The sequence below is a fragment of the Pempheris klunzingeri genome, chromosome 5 (assembly GCF_042242105.1).
Source record: "Pempheris klunzingeri isolate RE-2024b chromosome 5, fPemKlu1.hap1, whole genome shotgun sequence".
Lineage (NCBI taxonomy): Eukaryota > Metazoa > Chordata > Actinopteri > Acropomatiformes > Pempheridae > Pempheris > Pempheris klunzingeri.
This window is the reverse complement of record NC_092016.1, coordinates 10,153,811-10,167,438: the sequence shown is the minus strand read 5'-3', so window position 1 is coordinate 10,167,438 and position 13,628 is coordinate 10,153,811. Positions and strand designations below refer to the sequence as shown.

Genomic DNA, 13,628 nt, shown 5'->3' with positions numbered 1-13,628 from the left:
CGATACTCAATTTAAAAACAAGCTTGTTTTTCTTAGTTTTTCATCCGACAGCAATGATAAAGGTTTGTTTGTGCCATGGCACTCACACACACATCAACATAAATTTTGCTCAGTGATGCAAACGAACACACACACACACACACATACAGCTGGCAAAGTCAAACAGAAACATTTATGGTGCTGTTGACATTGTGTGTATTTATGGATGCAATCTGTGAGGTCAAATTTATTACTGTCAGAAATGGGCGGAATTATTTCTCTGTAAATAATTAGTTTTGAACCACACACACAGACACACACACAATCTTTGCATATTGATTTGCACATTGATTCAGGGGATATTAAAGCTCAGATGTTATTAATCATTGCTGATTATGTTTTCAGTGAGTTGAGTTATGATTGAGGAGAGGAGAGGAGAGGATTGTGTCTGCAGGTTATGAAGAGCAGAGGCGAGCCACCAGGGCACTGCAGCTCAGAGCACATCTACATACACAGATGGGACATCACATACATTTTTAAACTGGCTGAATGTGCTTCCTCCGTGTGCACTGGACCACACTATGTGGACTCAACGTTATGACAAATGCCCAGATTATATGTGTGGGAAATGCTCACTTTCAGCTCTACGTGTGATAGTTGCTGCACAGTTCGGACGCCTCTTCACCCACGCCACAAAGCCGTTTAGTTACAATAAATTATTAAACTGTTCCATACGTCTGAGCAGTGATTGATTAGTCTGGCGGCGTCCTGCCCTTGCCCTCTGTGATATGAAGGAAAGATTGTGTGACATGATGTCATTCCATCGGTGCAATCATAGCCGGACACGGACTGTCATTAATAAGATCAGCATTATGTAGTGTCAGCTCACAGGGAGGGACAGAAGAGGGAGAGGGTCTAGAAAAAAATAAATGATGAAAGGAGAGAAGTAGAGAAGAAAAAAGAGCAAAGGTGGAATCAGAAATGAGTGTGAGGCAGGAAAAAGTAACAGCTAAATGGCACGAGGTCAAACGAGAGAAAGAAATAAAATGCAAACGGACACATAGGAGCATGTGATAAGGTGGAGATGTGTGTCCAAAACTTGAGATGTTGGTAGATGTCAATGCTCTCCCTTATTTTCATTATCAGTAGTCCCCTATATCACATAGATCCATCTTTCTCTCTCTTGTTGTGTTGTATTGTATTCATCGTTGTTGAATTAAATGACCAGTCACTGAATGCATTCAGCATTTTCAGGATTCTGTGCAGATATACATTATAACATACTGCATATTACCCTTTTATTGCACTCGGTGTCTCCAAATATTGTTCCATCACTTTACTTGCAAACAAGTTGATTGGTTTGGCGTTGCAGCAAATCCTCTTAGACAGACTAGCACTTATTTATTTTCCAATAGTTATGCTTTTGATTTCTATCAAATCGACCTGAACAGACTTGCCTGACTTACTGTTGATAATTGATCACGGTGGACATCATTATTTTTTGTTTTCCTGAAAGTAACAATGTGGGCAGTAATGTGCTTGACTGTGAAGTAATTTTTAAAGTCTGCTGTTTGGAAACTAGTGAGGGTTAGATACCAAAATGCAGTGTCGTTAATTAAAAATACCATAAATTAAATAAAATCCTTTACACCACATCTATGATGTACTAATTATGTTTTACTGTTAGTGGTTTTCTGACGATGCAGTTTATGAAGGCAGTGTTGTCCAGGAGGCACACCGCAGGCAGACTATAAAAATCACTTATAAATGGGCCCACCGCACAGTGATAATGTAACTTTTACAAATATAACATACAATAACACACACAGGTTTATGTCTTTGACAGTTGTGAAATAAATGGAAGCCAGCTGCTACCTGGAAGTCAGGGAAAACATCAAAAAGACTCAAATGATCCTTTTTGTTCCCTCTCTTATTCTCTTCTCCTCTCTCCTCCAGGTGTGATGCCAGAGCGGCAGTTTGGTGGAACCCAGTTTGTCTGCAGTGTTGTTGCCTCCCACGTGAGCCACCAGCCCTCCTCCAGCTTCAGCTTTGTCTGGATCGCCCCACCGCCTGGAACCGGCTGCGTCAACTTCCTGTAAGTCATGTGAGAGATGCATGTATGTGAAAGAGAGTGGCTAAGAGAAGACTGAGAAATTGCAGATGAGTAGTTATGATGCGTTGCAGACCAGGACTTTTACAGCTGCCACGAGTCTAACCCAGACATGGAGGTCGTAAACTGTAACAGCAACATCCGATAATATTGTGTGGCTGGTTATTGACCCAGCAAGCCTGAATGAGGCTTACCAGCTGACATCATAGGCGGTGTTTTCTCTGTCAGAGCCACGGAAAGGATGTTAAAAGGCCTTCCTGTCAGAGAAAGCATGCATAATGACTGGAAAGAGGTTAAACTGCGGACAGGGATGGTGTGTGTGCGTGGTTATATCCTTAATACCTTGTTTGACATGGCCTGTGCAATGGCAGGTGTGAATGTGCATGTGTGCGTGTATGTGTGTGTTTACCCTGCTGAGAATTAACGGAAATATTCCCATCCTCTTATTCAGTGGGCTTGGCCCATGGTAGGGGAAGTGGTTGAACAAATCCACCCATTCCCCGAGGATGGGTGTGATGTAGACACACACACACACACACCCTCTTCTGTAGCAGGCTATTAATAAGGACCAGTTATCCACCATCACCAGTCCAAATGGCTTTTAGGGACTTGCAACAAAGTGTGGAGCAGTAACCAGTTGCTCAGGGAGACTGCTCAGGTCATTTAACTTAACTTAACTCTATCTGTCTGTCTGTTTGTGTACATGTGCATGTATGTTTTTCACTGCATTACCCATAACCTTACATGCTGTTTGATTGATCCCGGTCTGAAAAATATCTAGCTTTATACATCTGAGAACAGCCTCGGCCTTTCCTTATTCTCATTTTTATTCTCCCCTCTTCTCTCTGGCCTTGCTCTTCATCATTGTCTCCATCTCTATCTGTTGGAAACATCCTCTAACTCTCTTTCCCTGCAGTTCTCTTGGCTCATGATTTACAGCTTCATGCTGATAATCAGTCAAAATGCAATTAGCAGCTGTTGCTGGAGAAGCGCTGAGTAAAAGCGAGGACACCAGTAACTCTGCCCCATGCAAAGTCACATTATGAAGATCTTTTAGAAAAACATTGAAGTACTTACAAACTACAGTCATTCTCACACTACCGCAGCAAGAACAGCCAAGCGTGTTTTCATAATGAAATCTAAAAATGAAAACATCATTATTGTCATATGATTTAAATGCTTGGATAGTCAAATCAAATTGCAAACTAATCCATGTCTTTTTTTTCTTTTTTATTACCAGTCATCCTCTTTCTCTCTCATCCAAACTTGAAAGACATTGCAAATTGCACATCAGTGTTTCATAAAAGCCACAACTAAATTAAACATTTTGGCAGTACTCACAAAAATCCCTCAATGAATTCCTGGAGGGACACGATAGACTATCAGACAGAGACTTTTATGGACAGACTGACAGAAAAGGATTCAGCTGGGGAATTTGCTGAAGTGGAGCTGCCATTTAGACAATATCCACGGAGCCAAACAGATTTACTGGTGTTTTTGTCTGCCAGCAAGCACATTTACTGTTGAGCGTGTGTCAGCTTACGAGGATTGTGTGTTTCCTCAGTTTTTGTGCATGTCCGTGCGTGCGCTGTGTGTTTGCGTTTGAGTGTAAACCACAGAGCAGCAGTGTGCCAGTGCTGATGACAGTGGGGCTGGCAGGGGGCCACGACTGTATGACAATAGGGGCCCCTGCGGCTGACCTTATCAAAGTCAGCCAGTCACACTCCAGCTGGCTGGAGACTGCTCCTTACACACACACACACACACACACACACACACACACACACACACACACACACACACACACACACACACACACACACACACACACACACACACACACACACACACACACACACACACACACACACACACACACAGTCTTACTGCACCCTGTTCCAGTTCACAGCCCCCATCTCCACCAGTATATCCTCATCTTCAGATCTGCCTTCTAGGAGTTCACTGACATGACTCTGGGAGAAATTCAACACGCGAGGCCCCTGTGACCATATCCAGGGCCACCTTCAGTGCCATCTAAATGTTTCCAGCCTCGTTTTCTTTTTCCTGACTTGTCAGTATTATTACACTTGAGGTCGAGATGCTATCAGACGACTGACATTTTTGTTCTTGGTCATATTTTCCTTGAGTGTTGGTTTTTATAAATTAACACATCCAAGGAGTGCAGTTTCATAGCAAGTCTTCCAATCACTTTAAAAGTGAAACAAGGTAATAAAACTGTTGGTGTAAGAGAAATGACATTTGTCTTGACTACGCAAAATGTAAATAATGCAATGTCCTGCCCTTGCCCATAGCACTTTTGCCCTGATTGATACAGGGCTATTTTCCACAGGCAGTGTCCATGAGTGTTTAAATTAAAAGCACAGACATCCTATGTCCTTCAGAGGGCTGGAGCTGGTCTGCCATTGCATTAATATGAGGCCTGTGAGCAGTTTTATGGGCAATATTGTGGGAGTGTTCCTGGTAACAGATCACTAGCGGGAGTGTGATAGAGTGCAGCGATGTGAGCATCCAGAAGAACTCATTTTCTAGGTGGCTGTAAATTGCCACCTAAAAAGAAGGGAAGGCCTTGGAGGAAGGGAAGAGAAGAGAGGAGGTAAAGGAGGAGCAGTGAGAACACATACACAGACATCCATAAATATAAACTAGTAGCAGTTTTGAAATGAATTGATGATATTGATTTTAGTCATTTATCAAGCAAACATGTCAATCAGCATTTGTTGGGTCCAGAATAGAACATTTTAATTGCCAATTGTTTTTAGATTTTCTATTTAAAAAAAACCAAAAACCTATAGTGCAGGCTAGGAGCAAACTTTTTCTTAGACACAAAATGCAAACCAACTCATGCTTTAATGCTTTAACAATTGCATAATACTCAGTTGTGTCCCATTTTTTATTCTTATTGCTCAGACATGACAGTCCACACCACCACATAATGTACTGAATGCTTTGCTGCACTTAGTAGAGGCGAGAATGGTTAAAAGCTTCCTCTGGTGAATGCAAAGATGCACTGTTGTGTCAGTGCAGTGTGTGTGTGTGTGTGTGTGTGTCCTTGTATTACATTACATCTACACACCAGAGAACTGGGAGAACACCCACAGTATGGGGCCCACAGTGTTTCGTGGGGCCATTTGGATGGATCCCACTGGGAGAACAACGTTTTCTGAATTATGTTGTTGTTATTGATAAAGAGTATTTAAAAGTGTCCAAATATTTTTTTGGTGATGGTTAAGATTATGGTAAGGGTCAGGTCCAGGCCCTTTTGGGAGCTCTTTGAGTGACAGCCTGTCCGTGTGTATGTGTGTGTGTGTGTGAGGTTTATGTAACTACAGCTACCTGTACTTGAAACATTTTCAAAGAACCGTAGCATTCTGCATAACCATTGCTTGTGCATGGGTGCTATATGGTCGTATCTGGGTGCCATATGCACACATGAAGCCCTGCATGAACATGTCCTTGTGTATGAGTGTGTGTGTGTGTGTGAAATGTGTTTTTGAGCTTCAGTGTTTTATACTGTCTCCCTGTGGGTGTCAGACAGCTGCCTGGTTGGAGATTACTTTAATTACTGCATGTGAGCCCCCTTCCCAAAGTGTTCCCTTGAGGAGACAGATGTCAGTGGATCTAATGGCACTTTGATCCTTTATGTCATGGTATTCTGTGTGTGTGTATTTTTATATGAACATGTGGACTTTTCTACATCTATGCTACCTTTGGTTCCTTTGTGGAGCTTTAGAGTGACTGAAGCCACTTGTAGGACTTATTAACAAAAGAGAAATAGAAATAGAATGATGAAGGGCAGGTGGGCGCTCAAATGCTCTCTTGTCTTGTTAGCTGTAATTGAAAAGCAATGGTTCATGTGCTGTAATTATGCCTGATGCTATTGTGTTGTTCATACTGCCATCTACATCTGTTCAAAGTAGACGGGTCTGTGTGAACTTAAAGTTTGTGAAACACACACTATGGTATAGCATAGTACGTGGCTGACTACCTTCAGCCCTTAATAACAATTGCTGTGGCATGTAACCATCATTTTACAGTGAATAATCTGCTGCTTTTAGAAGTGCCGATAAAATTCAGACCACGCTTATGAGAGATTATTCAAAAAACATGAATCTTTATACGCTCGCAAAAGACACCTTTGTCTTTTTTGGGAAACAGCAATACAATCACAGACTGAAGTGATTAATTCTTATTTGGGTTGACCTTTTCATTTTATGACAATAATGTGTCCTTAAGCTCATCCACTCTGGTCATTCTGACAGACAGAATGATAGACAGCTTGTTATATTAATCAGAGGTCAAAGGTCAGAGTTCAGACAGGCTGACAGATTACCTATCTCACCCAGGACCTAATTTTTCCTGGTTTTAGCCTTCTCAATTGATTTCCTATTATTCAAGTAAATTTTTCAGTCTGTTTTTAACATAAAATCACAGGTTAAAGAGCTCCCCCTCTTCATTAAAGCTACATACTAGCCTGTGGCTGCGTAAAACAGTCACTGTAGACATTGGGCCAGGGAACATGAATGATTGGTTCAAGGTAATCGCATTTTGGCATTGTAGATATAAAAATATGGGGCAGAAATGTGAAGCGCGACAGAGCACATAAATCTGATCCACTTTTTTTTCTTCACAAACCAGCCAAAGCTGCAAATCTGACACAATCCAGCCATATAATTCCAATTTTCATATATCACGCAATCACATAAAAGACAGCACCTCTTATATCTCTCATATTCATGCGTTTAACCTTTCTTAAACTTTTAAAATGTGCCAGTTTTTCTGAATTTAACAGTAAATCATCAACTTTTAGAGGCAAACCCATTCCTGTGCACCGCAACAGCTCACAACCCTGACTCCTGTTGCTGTTTACACTGAAGGTCTCTGCATTCATGATACTGCCTTATTTCCCAAGGGACGGTCTGTGACCCCTACAATTATATACATACACATGTCTACACAGAGACACACATGCGCACGCATCTACACACAGACACATGAATATTACACATCAATGTTCTGATCAATATTGCCACAAACTGTCAACATCACGTCTGCGCTGCGCCGACATCACGCACTCTCATGAGGAGGTCACCATCCCACCCGCTGGGACGCTGACCTTCTTATCTATTCTAGATGAAATAGAGCATGGAGATAGGAAAAAAAGGGTAAAAACGTAATTTTAAATGCAGCAAAGTGAACCATCCTCAGGGGAAATGGGGTCCATTCCAGGCGTATTTTTTGAGAAATGATTGGTTCACATTCTGTGATATGTGTTCCTGCAAATATGCGCGATGCTGACTGACAAGATAAATTCCAGACATGACTTGTTGTGGGCATTCATCTTTCTGTTGTTGACTCTCAGTCAATACGGTAGATTCTTCTCTGTCTCCGCCTCTTGTCCCAGTCTGACCCTCACTGAGAAAACGGGGAAGGGAGACAAAGGTTTTCAAAAGGCTGATTTTCTTCGATATTTATTTTTTCAAGACTAAATCAACAACAGACAGGGCTTTTTAGACTCAGCTCTGTGTTTCTCTGCCTCCCATATTTGTTCCTAACTGCTGTTGTTTTCCTAATCACCCCAATTATTACTTACTAACAGTAGTCAAGGTCAATTGCTCTTTTCCTGTATACTGAGCAGTAACTGCACTTCTTCTGGCTGTATTTTGAGCCGTAACTCTGAATGACCCTGTGCTAACAAGGAGGTAATTTGCCAAACAACTCCCAAATCCCTCCTCAGTGGAGCTTCATTAAATTTGCATGTTCTCCAAGAGCCTTTTTCAATTAATTAATTTAGGGGCAGAGGGAGTAGCAGGGGGTGGTGGTGGTAGGGTGGTAATGTGATTCCACAGAGCAAGTCACACCTTTTCAGGCCTGGGCAGGTAGGAAAATATGAAGGCTGGGTTGAAATCATGAAACCCTACTTTACATTACATCAAACCTCTTTCTCAGTGATTTGCCGGATGTAAACGAAGCTGTGGATTCTTGTTTTCGCTCTTAGTCTGCCTCTCTCATTGTCCTGTCTTCACTTCTACATCTTCCTGCCTCTCCACACTCTTGTCCCTGATTGTGGTGCCATAACCACAGCTGGTCCTCAACATGGAAGATAAATCAACCAATTAGGGTGTATTATGTTAAGGGCTAGGTCCAAATGCACCAAATCAGTGCTGGCGACCAGAACTGCGCCACACTGAAGCTCCTCATATTAATCATGATTACCAACAGGCCTAGTGAGCAGGGAGAGAAAATGAGCTTTTAATTGGGATTTGTGAAGAACGGGATGGAAGTGTTGTCTAACGAGGGAAGAAGAGCGAGGCAACATGTGTGTTCCCCGCCCTCAAATGTAATAGTTTGTGTGGAGGGAAATCGTTATTTCACTGGCCTGGTGTAAAAACTGTTACAAAAGTTTGTTTGTGTGGTTAGTATTCGGCACATATTCCTGTCTTAAAGATATCAGCTATATTTAACTGCATGTATATGACTTAAGGGTAAATCAGCCGCTGTGTGTGTGTGTGTGTATATGTGTGTGTGAGAGAGAGCGTGCATGTGTACGGTTAGCGGGAAGCTGTCAAGCTGGCTCCTGGGGGATACTTATGGCCGACAGCAACATGTAATCTAACATGGAAGACATGCTTGGTAATTACCCACTCCAGGCCCTTTTGGGAGCTCTTTGAGTGACAGCCTGTCCATCTGCATACATGTTAAAGCTCAAATGTGGCTTTGAGAGTGTGTGTGTGTGTGTGTTTGTGTGTGGACCTCTGCCTTTGCTCGCATGCCTCGCTATTTGACAGCAGATTGTGGACTTTGAAAGACAAGGCCATCTAACCCCCATCTCTGTTTCCTCTGACCACATCCCAACCCCCCTCATCTCCCTTCCCCCTCCATTTATCCATATCTCACTCTCAATCCTCCTCTTTTTCTTCATCTTTCTCAATCCCTCTCTCTTTCCCATTTCTCAAATTTGCTCCTCTAGACTAATGAGAGGGTAGAGGATGACACTTATTTTCGCAAGATGAATGATCCCTCGTTTGAGTCAGAGAGGGGGAGAGAGAAGAAAAAAGACCCACCAACACGTTTAGGTCCTTAATTGCTTTTTTTTTTTCCCCCAAAGAAAGTCAAATTAACATTTAGACGTTCAATAAATGTTTTGTGTGTATCAGCGCTGTTCGCGGAGTGTGTGTATGTGTGGCTCCCAGAGTGGAGGCTGTAATGAGAGACACGCTGTGGAGCCGCTGGAGTGTGACGGCAGGACAGACGCTGGCGTCGCGCTGCGCTGATCACACACTCTCCGGCTCAGACTAAATGCCCTCTCCTGGCTACTGTTTTAATGACATATATGTTATTAAGTCACACATAGTCATACCACTTGAGCATACACCCACTTTCGAAGGAAAGGCACTATCTCCTACTGACCAGATTTCTTCTGTCACTGTTTAGTAGATGCCATTGTGTTGGAGGGAACAGACAAGTGCAGTTAAAAGCACTTTTGCATAATTTTATTTTTAAAAACCTTCCCTCAAAAATACTTTCCAGCTTTCACATTGTTGTCAGAAGTGGTATAGTGTAACTAAGTGCATTAACTTAAGTACTGCACTTAAGCACATGTTTTGAGTCACTTGAGTATTCAAGTTATATTTTACTTTATACTTTCACTGTATTTCAGACACGGATATTATTCCTTGAACATGACTACATGACCACTACGGACAGATTAAGATTTTACCAACCAAAAGTATCAGTTATGAAATGTGATGCATTTTCATAGATGAAACAGCCCAGCAGTATATAAAATAAAAACATTAAAATGTTATTCACACGCTTATTCACCAGCAACACTTTCGCACTTTGAATGCAGGACTTTTACTGTGGAGTATTTTTACATTCTTCTGCAGTTACATACCTTTATCCAAGTAAAGCTGACAGTATGCTGAGTAATTTTTCCTCTAAAAGAATTATTCAGCATACTGTCTGCTTTGCATGGCAGTTTTCTGCTCTCTCTGGCTTTTCTGGCTTGCTAAGGGTTACTGTCACAGATGTGTGTGTGTGTGTGTGTGTTTGTTGTGTGTAAAAGATGTGTGCGAGGTCAAATGTGCTCTTAAATAGAGCTCCCTGGCACTTAACAGAATCTGTTTAGTGAACTTGAACTGAGACTGTGTTTAGTAAATATTTAAGGGCCTTGTTCCTACATCCCCACCCGCTGTTCGTTACGCGCCATCTTTTATTCATAAATACCAAACTCAAATTAGTTTTCACCCAATTCTGAAATATGAGTGTAATTAAGTATGTTTTCTCCCTAGCTCTGCATGGGCACAAGAGCTCTTTACTAATTAATGAGGAGTCTATTCATTATTCATGAGCTGAGATGATCGAGTAAATGCATTGGCACCGATCAAGTCCCGTCTGCACGGTGGGCCCGGCTGGGGTAGCGTTTGGGAGGTGCGGGGCAAAATACGCATGGGGCTGTAGAGGAAGAAAGAGGAATGAAACAAGAGAAAGTCTGCAAAATTGCTGTGGAGCTTTCCAACCCAGGCACCCAGGCATTTTGTGTACACCCCATAACGTCCTCCTCCTCTTCTTAGTCTCTGTTGTAATGTCCAGTATGTTCACTGGGTGTGGCACCTCTGTCTCTCAGAGACACACACGCACACTCTGTCAGGATCGCCTCCGAAGAGTTTGACATCTAGTGAATTTGAAATCAAGAGGTTACCCAGAGCTCCACTTTATTGGTTGGACTCAGATAATAGAAATGTTGTGTAATGTCTCCGGATCCTGGGAATACCCTGAGCACTGAGACACAGTGTGAGGAAAACAAGTGTGTCCTTACATGGCAGAGACCAAGAAAAAGAGGCCTCTTATTTCCACAAGTGCCCCTTGAAGGGGCTTTCTCACTGTATGTGGGTGGCACATATCGTCCCTTCTCACTGTGTGTTTTAGCGTCACACAGTGAAGCAACGATGGATGTTCATAATTAATAGCAATTTACAGCATTACTTTTTTTTTTTAATTTCCAGACAGATGAGACACTAGCCCAACTACCCTACCCTACTGGACTAGCAGTAGCACTACAAGCAGTCAGTGAGAAAACACGCCAAGAGTGTGATATCTACCCTTTTTATGTTTTTGACCTCAGTTCCACTCCAATTGTTTTCCTTCTGTGTATTATATAGCGAAAATGCAGGTTGAACTGTCAGAGTGGTGTAAAGTGATACAGCTTTTACTGGCCATCTAAAAATGTAGTGTTGTCTCCTTTTGCACAGAACCTCCCTTCTTGGGGCCACTACACATCCCATTTTGCTGCTGCCACTGACTAGAATGAGCTACAAAGGGCTCCAGGGCACTAAAACTTTACAATCTCTTTTCAGTGACTCATTTCAAGGACTCTCTGAAAATTGCAGCTTCTTCTAAAGTCTTTCCACCTCCCCCCCGTGTCTGAGTAACAGTATATGCTTTTACATTTCTGCTCACTCTTTATTCTATGACTTTTATCCACTGTTCTTACATAAATGTTATGACAGCTGTTGTAGTATTATTATTTTTAGTATTGTAGGAGTAGCAGTATTGTGGTTGTTATTACTACTATTGGAGAGGATGACAGTGCTGTACTCGAAAGCCGCTTTTCAGTGTGTGTCTTTACTAATATAATGCTGCTACTGCAGATGAAAGTTCTACATGGCTACAGCTACAGTAAAGCATGTCTCAGTATCTGTGTAAAAGATCCCACTGCACTCTGAGCCATTTCACCCTCTTAGATTTTAAAAGATCTCTCCATTTTCAGATGAATAATGCATTTCATGGCCACCGGAAGGAAATTCATATTACATTCCATACACACAGCACGCAGATTTACACTGGCATGCAAGATTGCAGTAGTGTACTGCAGGGATCTGATCATACTGGAGGATATTTGATAACCCATACATTTTATACCATATCAGCACAAACATTTTGTAATGTCATTAATACAGTAGTTTTAATGAGGAAATATCACTGTCAAAACAAGAAATAATAAAATGACAACTATGTTCTTAGTGTAGTAACAAGATCTCCAACTTTGCATACCACTTACTGACTTCTCTGTCAAAACAAGAGTGATATGGTTACGTGTGTGTGGTTTGCGTAGCTCTCTGCTGCTCTTATTTGTCATTTCCATCGTTCTCGTATAAATATTACCACGTATACCTAATGTGCAAATTAAGCCACAGAGGAGCTTGTTTTCTCTTATTGTCTCTGTCTCAAAGTCAATATAATGAATCACAGGAAATGTCCTCTTTTATGTAGGGTACTTGAACACATTTAATTTTAGTGGGATTTTAGTGGCAAATGATGCCATCTGTCCTGGATTGATCTCCATATATTAAGGACGAACCAGTTAACTTTCTCCTCAGCACCGTTTGTGTTAATGCTCTTTCTCTCCTTTTTCTTCCCACCTGATTTCTCCCTTTCTTTCTCTCAGAGCCACAGCAACACATCGAGGGCAGATCATTTTCAAGGATGCTCTGGCGCAACAGCTCTGTGAGCAAGGAGGTGAGTAGCAGTGGCGGGGACGTCACACATGTACCCTTCTTCCCCCTTTATGACAGGAACTTGTGCGTATACTGCACTTGCAGGCAGCTATATTCATACGTGAGTATTTACATATATGTTGAAGCACACGTGTGCACTGACATATATACATATCGTACCCCTTTTTTACTTCCCATTACTGTCAATCACACGCACAGATTGTCAGAATAGTGGCATTGCAGCTCTTCCTGGCTCTCTTTCTGTGTAATGATGCAGTCAGAGCCAGAGATATTTGGATGTCCTATATTGCCAGCTTAATTTCAGCTTATGCTAAACTCAGCTTTTTTCCCCTCTCTCTCTCTCTGCCGGAGATTTGCGCTTTATGGCCGACACTTCTTACATCCACTTTCTGTGACAGCCTTAAGTAGCTATTGACAGACAGTGCGGTCCCACTCTGCATGCTGAGTGTGTATAATTGCTTGTTTACAGGAAAGAAGCCTCCTCCTCACTCAAGAACTCCTCCTTGTAGATCAAATTTGACTTTAATGCTCAAAGTAGAGAAGTGCTGCTGGGGTGTTTTTCGCTAACTGTTTCAACAAAAATTCAGCTTTAAAACATGCTTCGTCCTTTTTTTAAAAAAAATAACCTACGTGGTGATTCTCCGAGGACTCTTCATTACAAGTGTGTCCCTCAGCAGGTCATTGGAGACACTTCCAGTGATTTTAACACATGCCAGGAAGAGAGTGTTCGACTTTGTGGCTCCATGCCACTTGGAAAAGACGGGGCACAGGGCCCTCGGTTAGGCCTGGAAGAGTGTCAGAGAGAGAGAGCAACAAGGCTCTTCTCCTCTGTCTCGTTGCCCGACAGCTCATCCTCTCACCACCATTGACACACTGCCCCAGTCTTCTCCCTCTGCAAATGAAATATCTGCAGCCAACAACAGTCACTTAGTTTTTTCAGTGCCAAAGCCCTGCAGTATCACACTAACACACAACTACTCACAGCAGACAAGCTGGAAAGC

The 13,628-nt window shown here is 42.1% G+C and overlaps 1 protein-coding gene across 1 annotated transcript in view; it reads left to right on the top strand.

Annotated features, from left to right (window-relative positions):
* LOC139201783 (reelin-like) overlaps positions 1 to 13,628 on the top strand; it is an 87,156-nt gene that overhangs the window by 33,680 nt on the left and 39,848 nt on the right. Inside the window, exons 3-4 of the mRNA XM_070831199.1 lie at positions 1,936 to 2,074; positions 12,558 to 12,628. Of these exons, the coding sequence (XP_070687300.1) occupies positions 1,936 to 2,074; positions 12,558 to 12,628 (210 nt within the window). The remainder of the gene's footprint in view (positions 1 to 1,935; positions 2,075 to 12,557; positions 12,629 to 13,628) is intronic.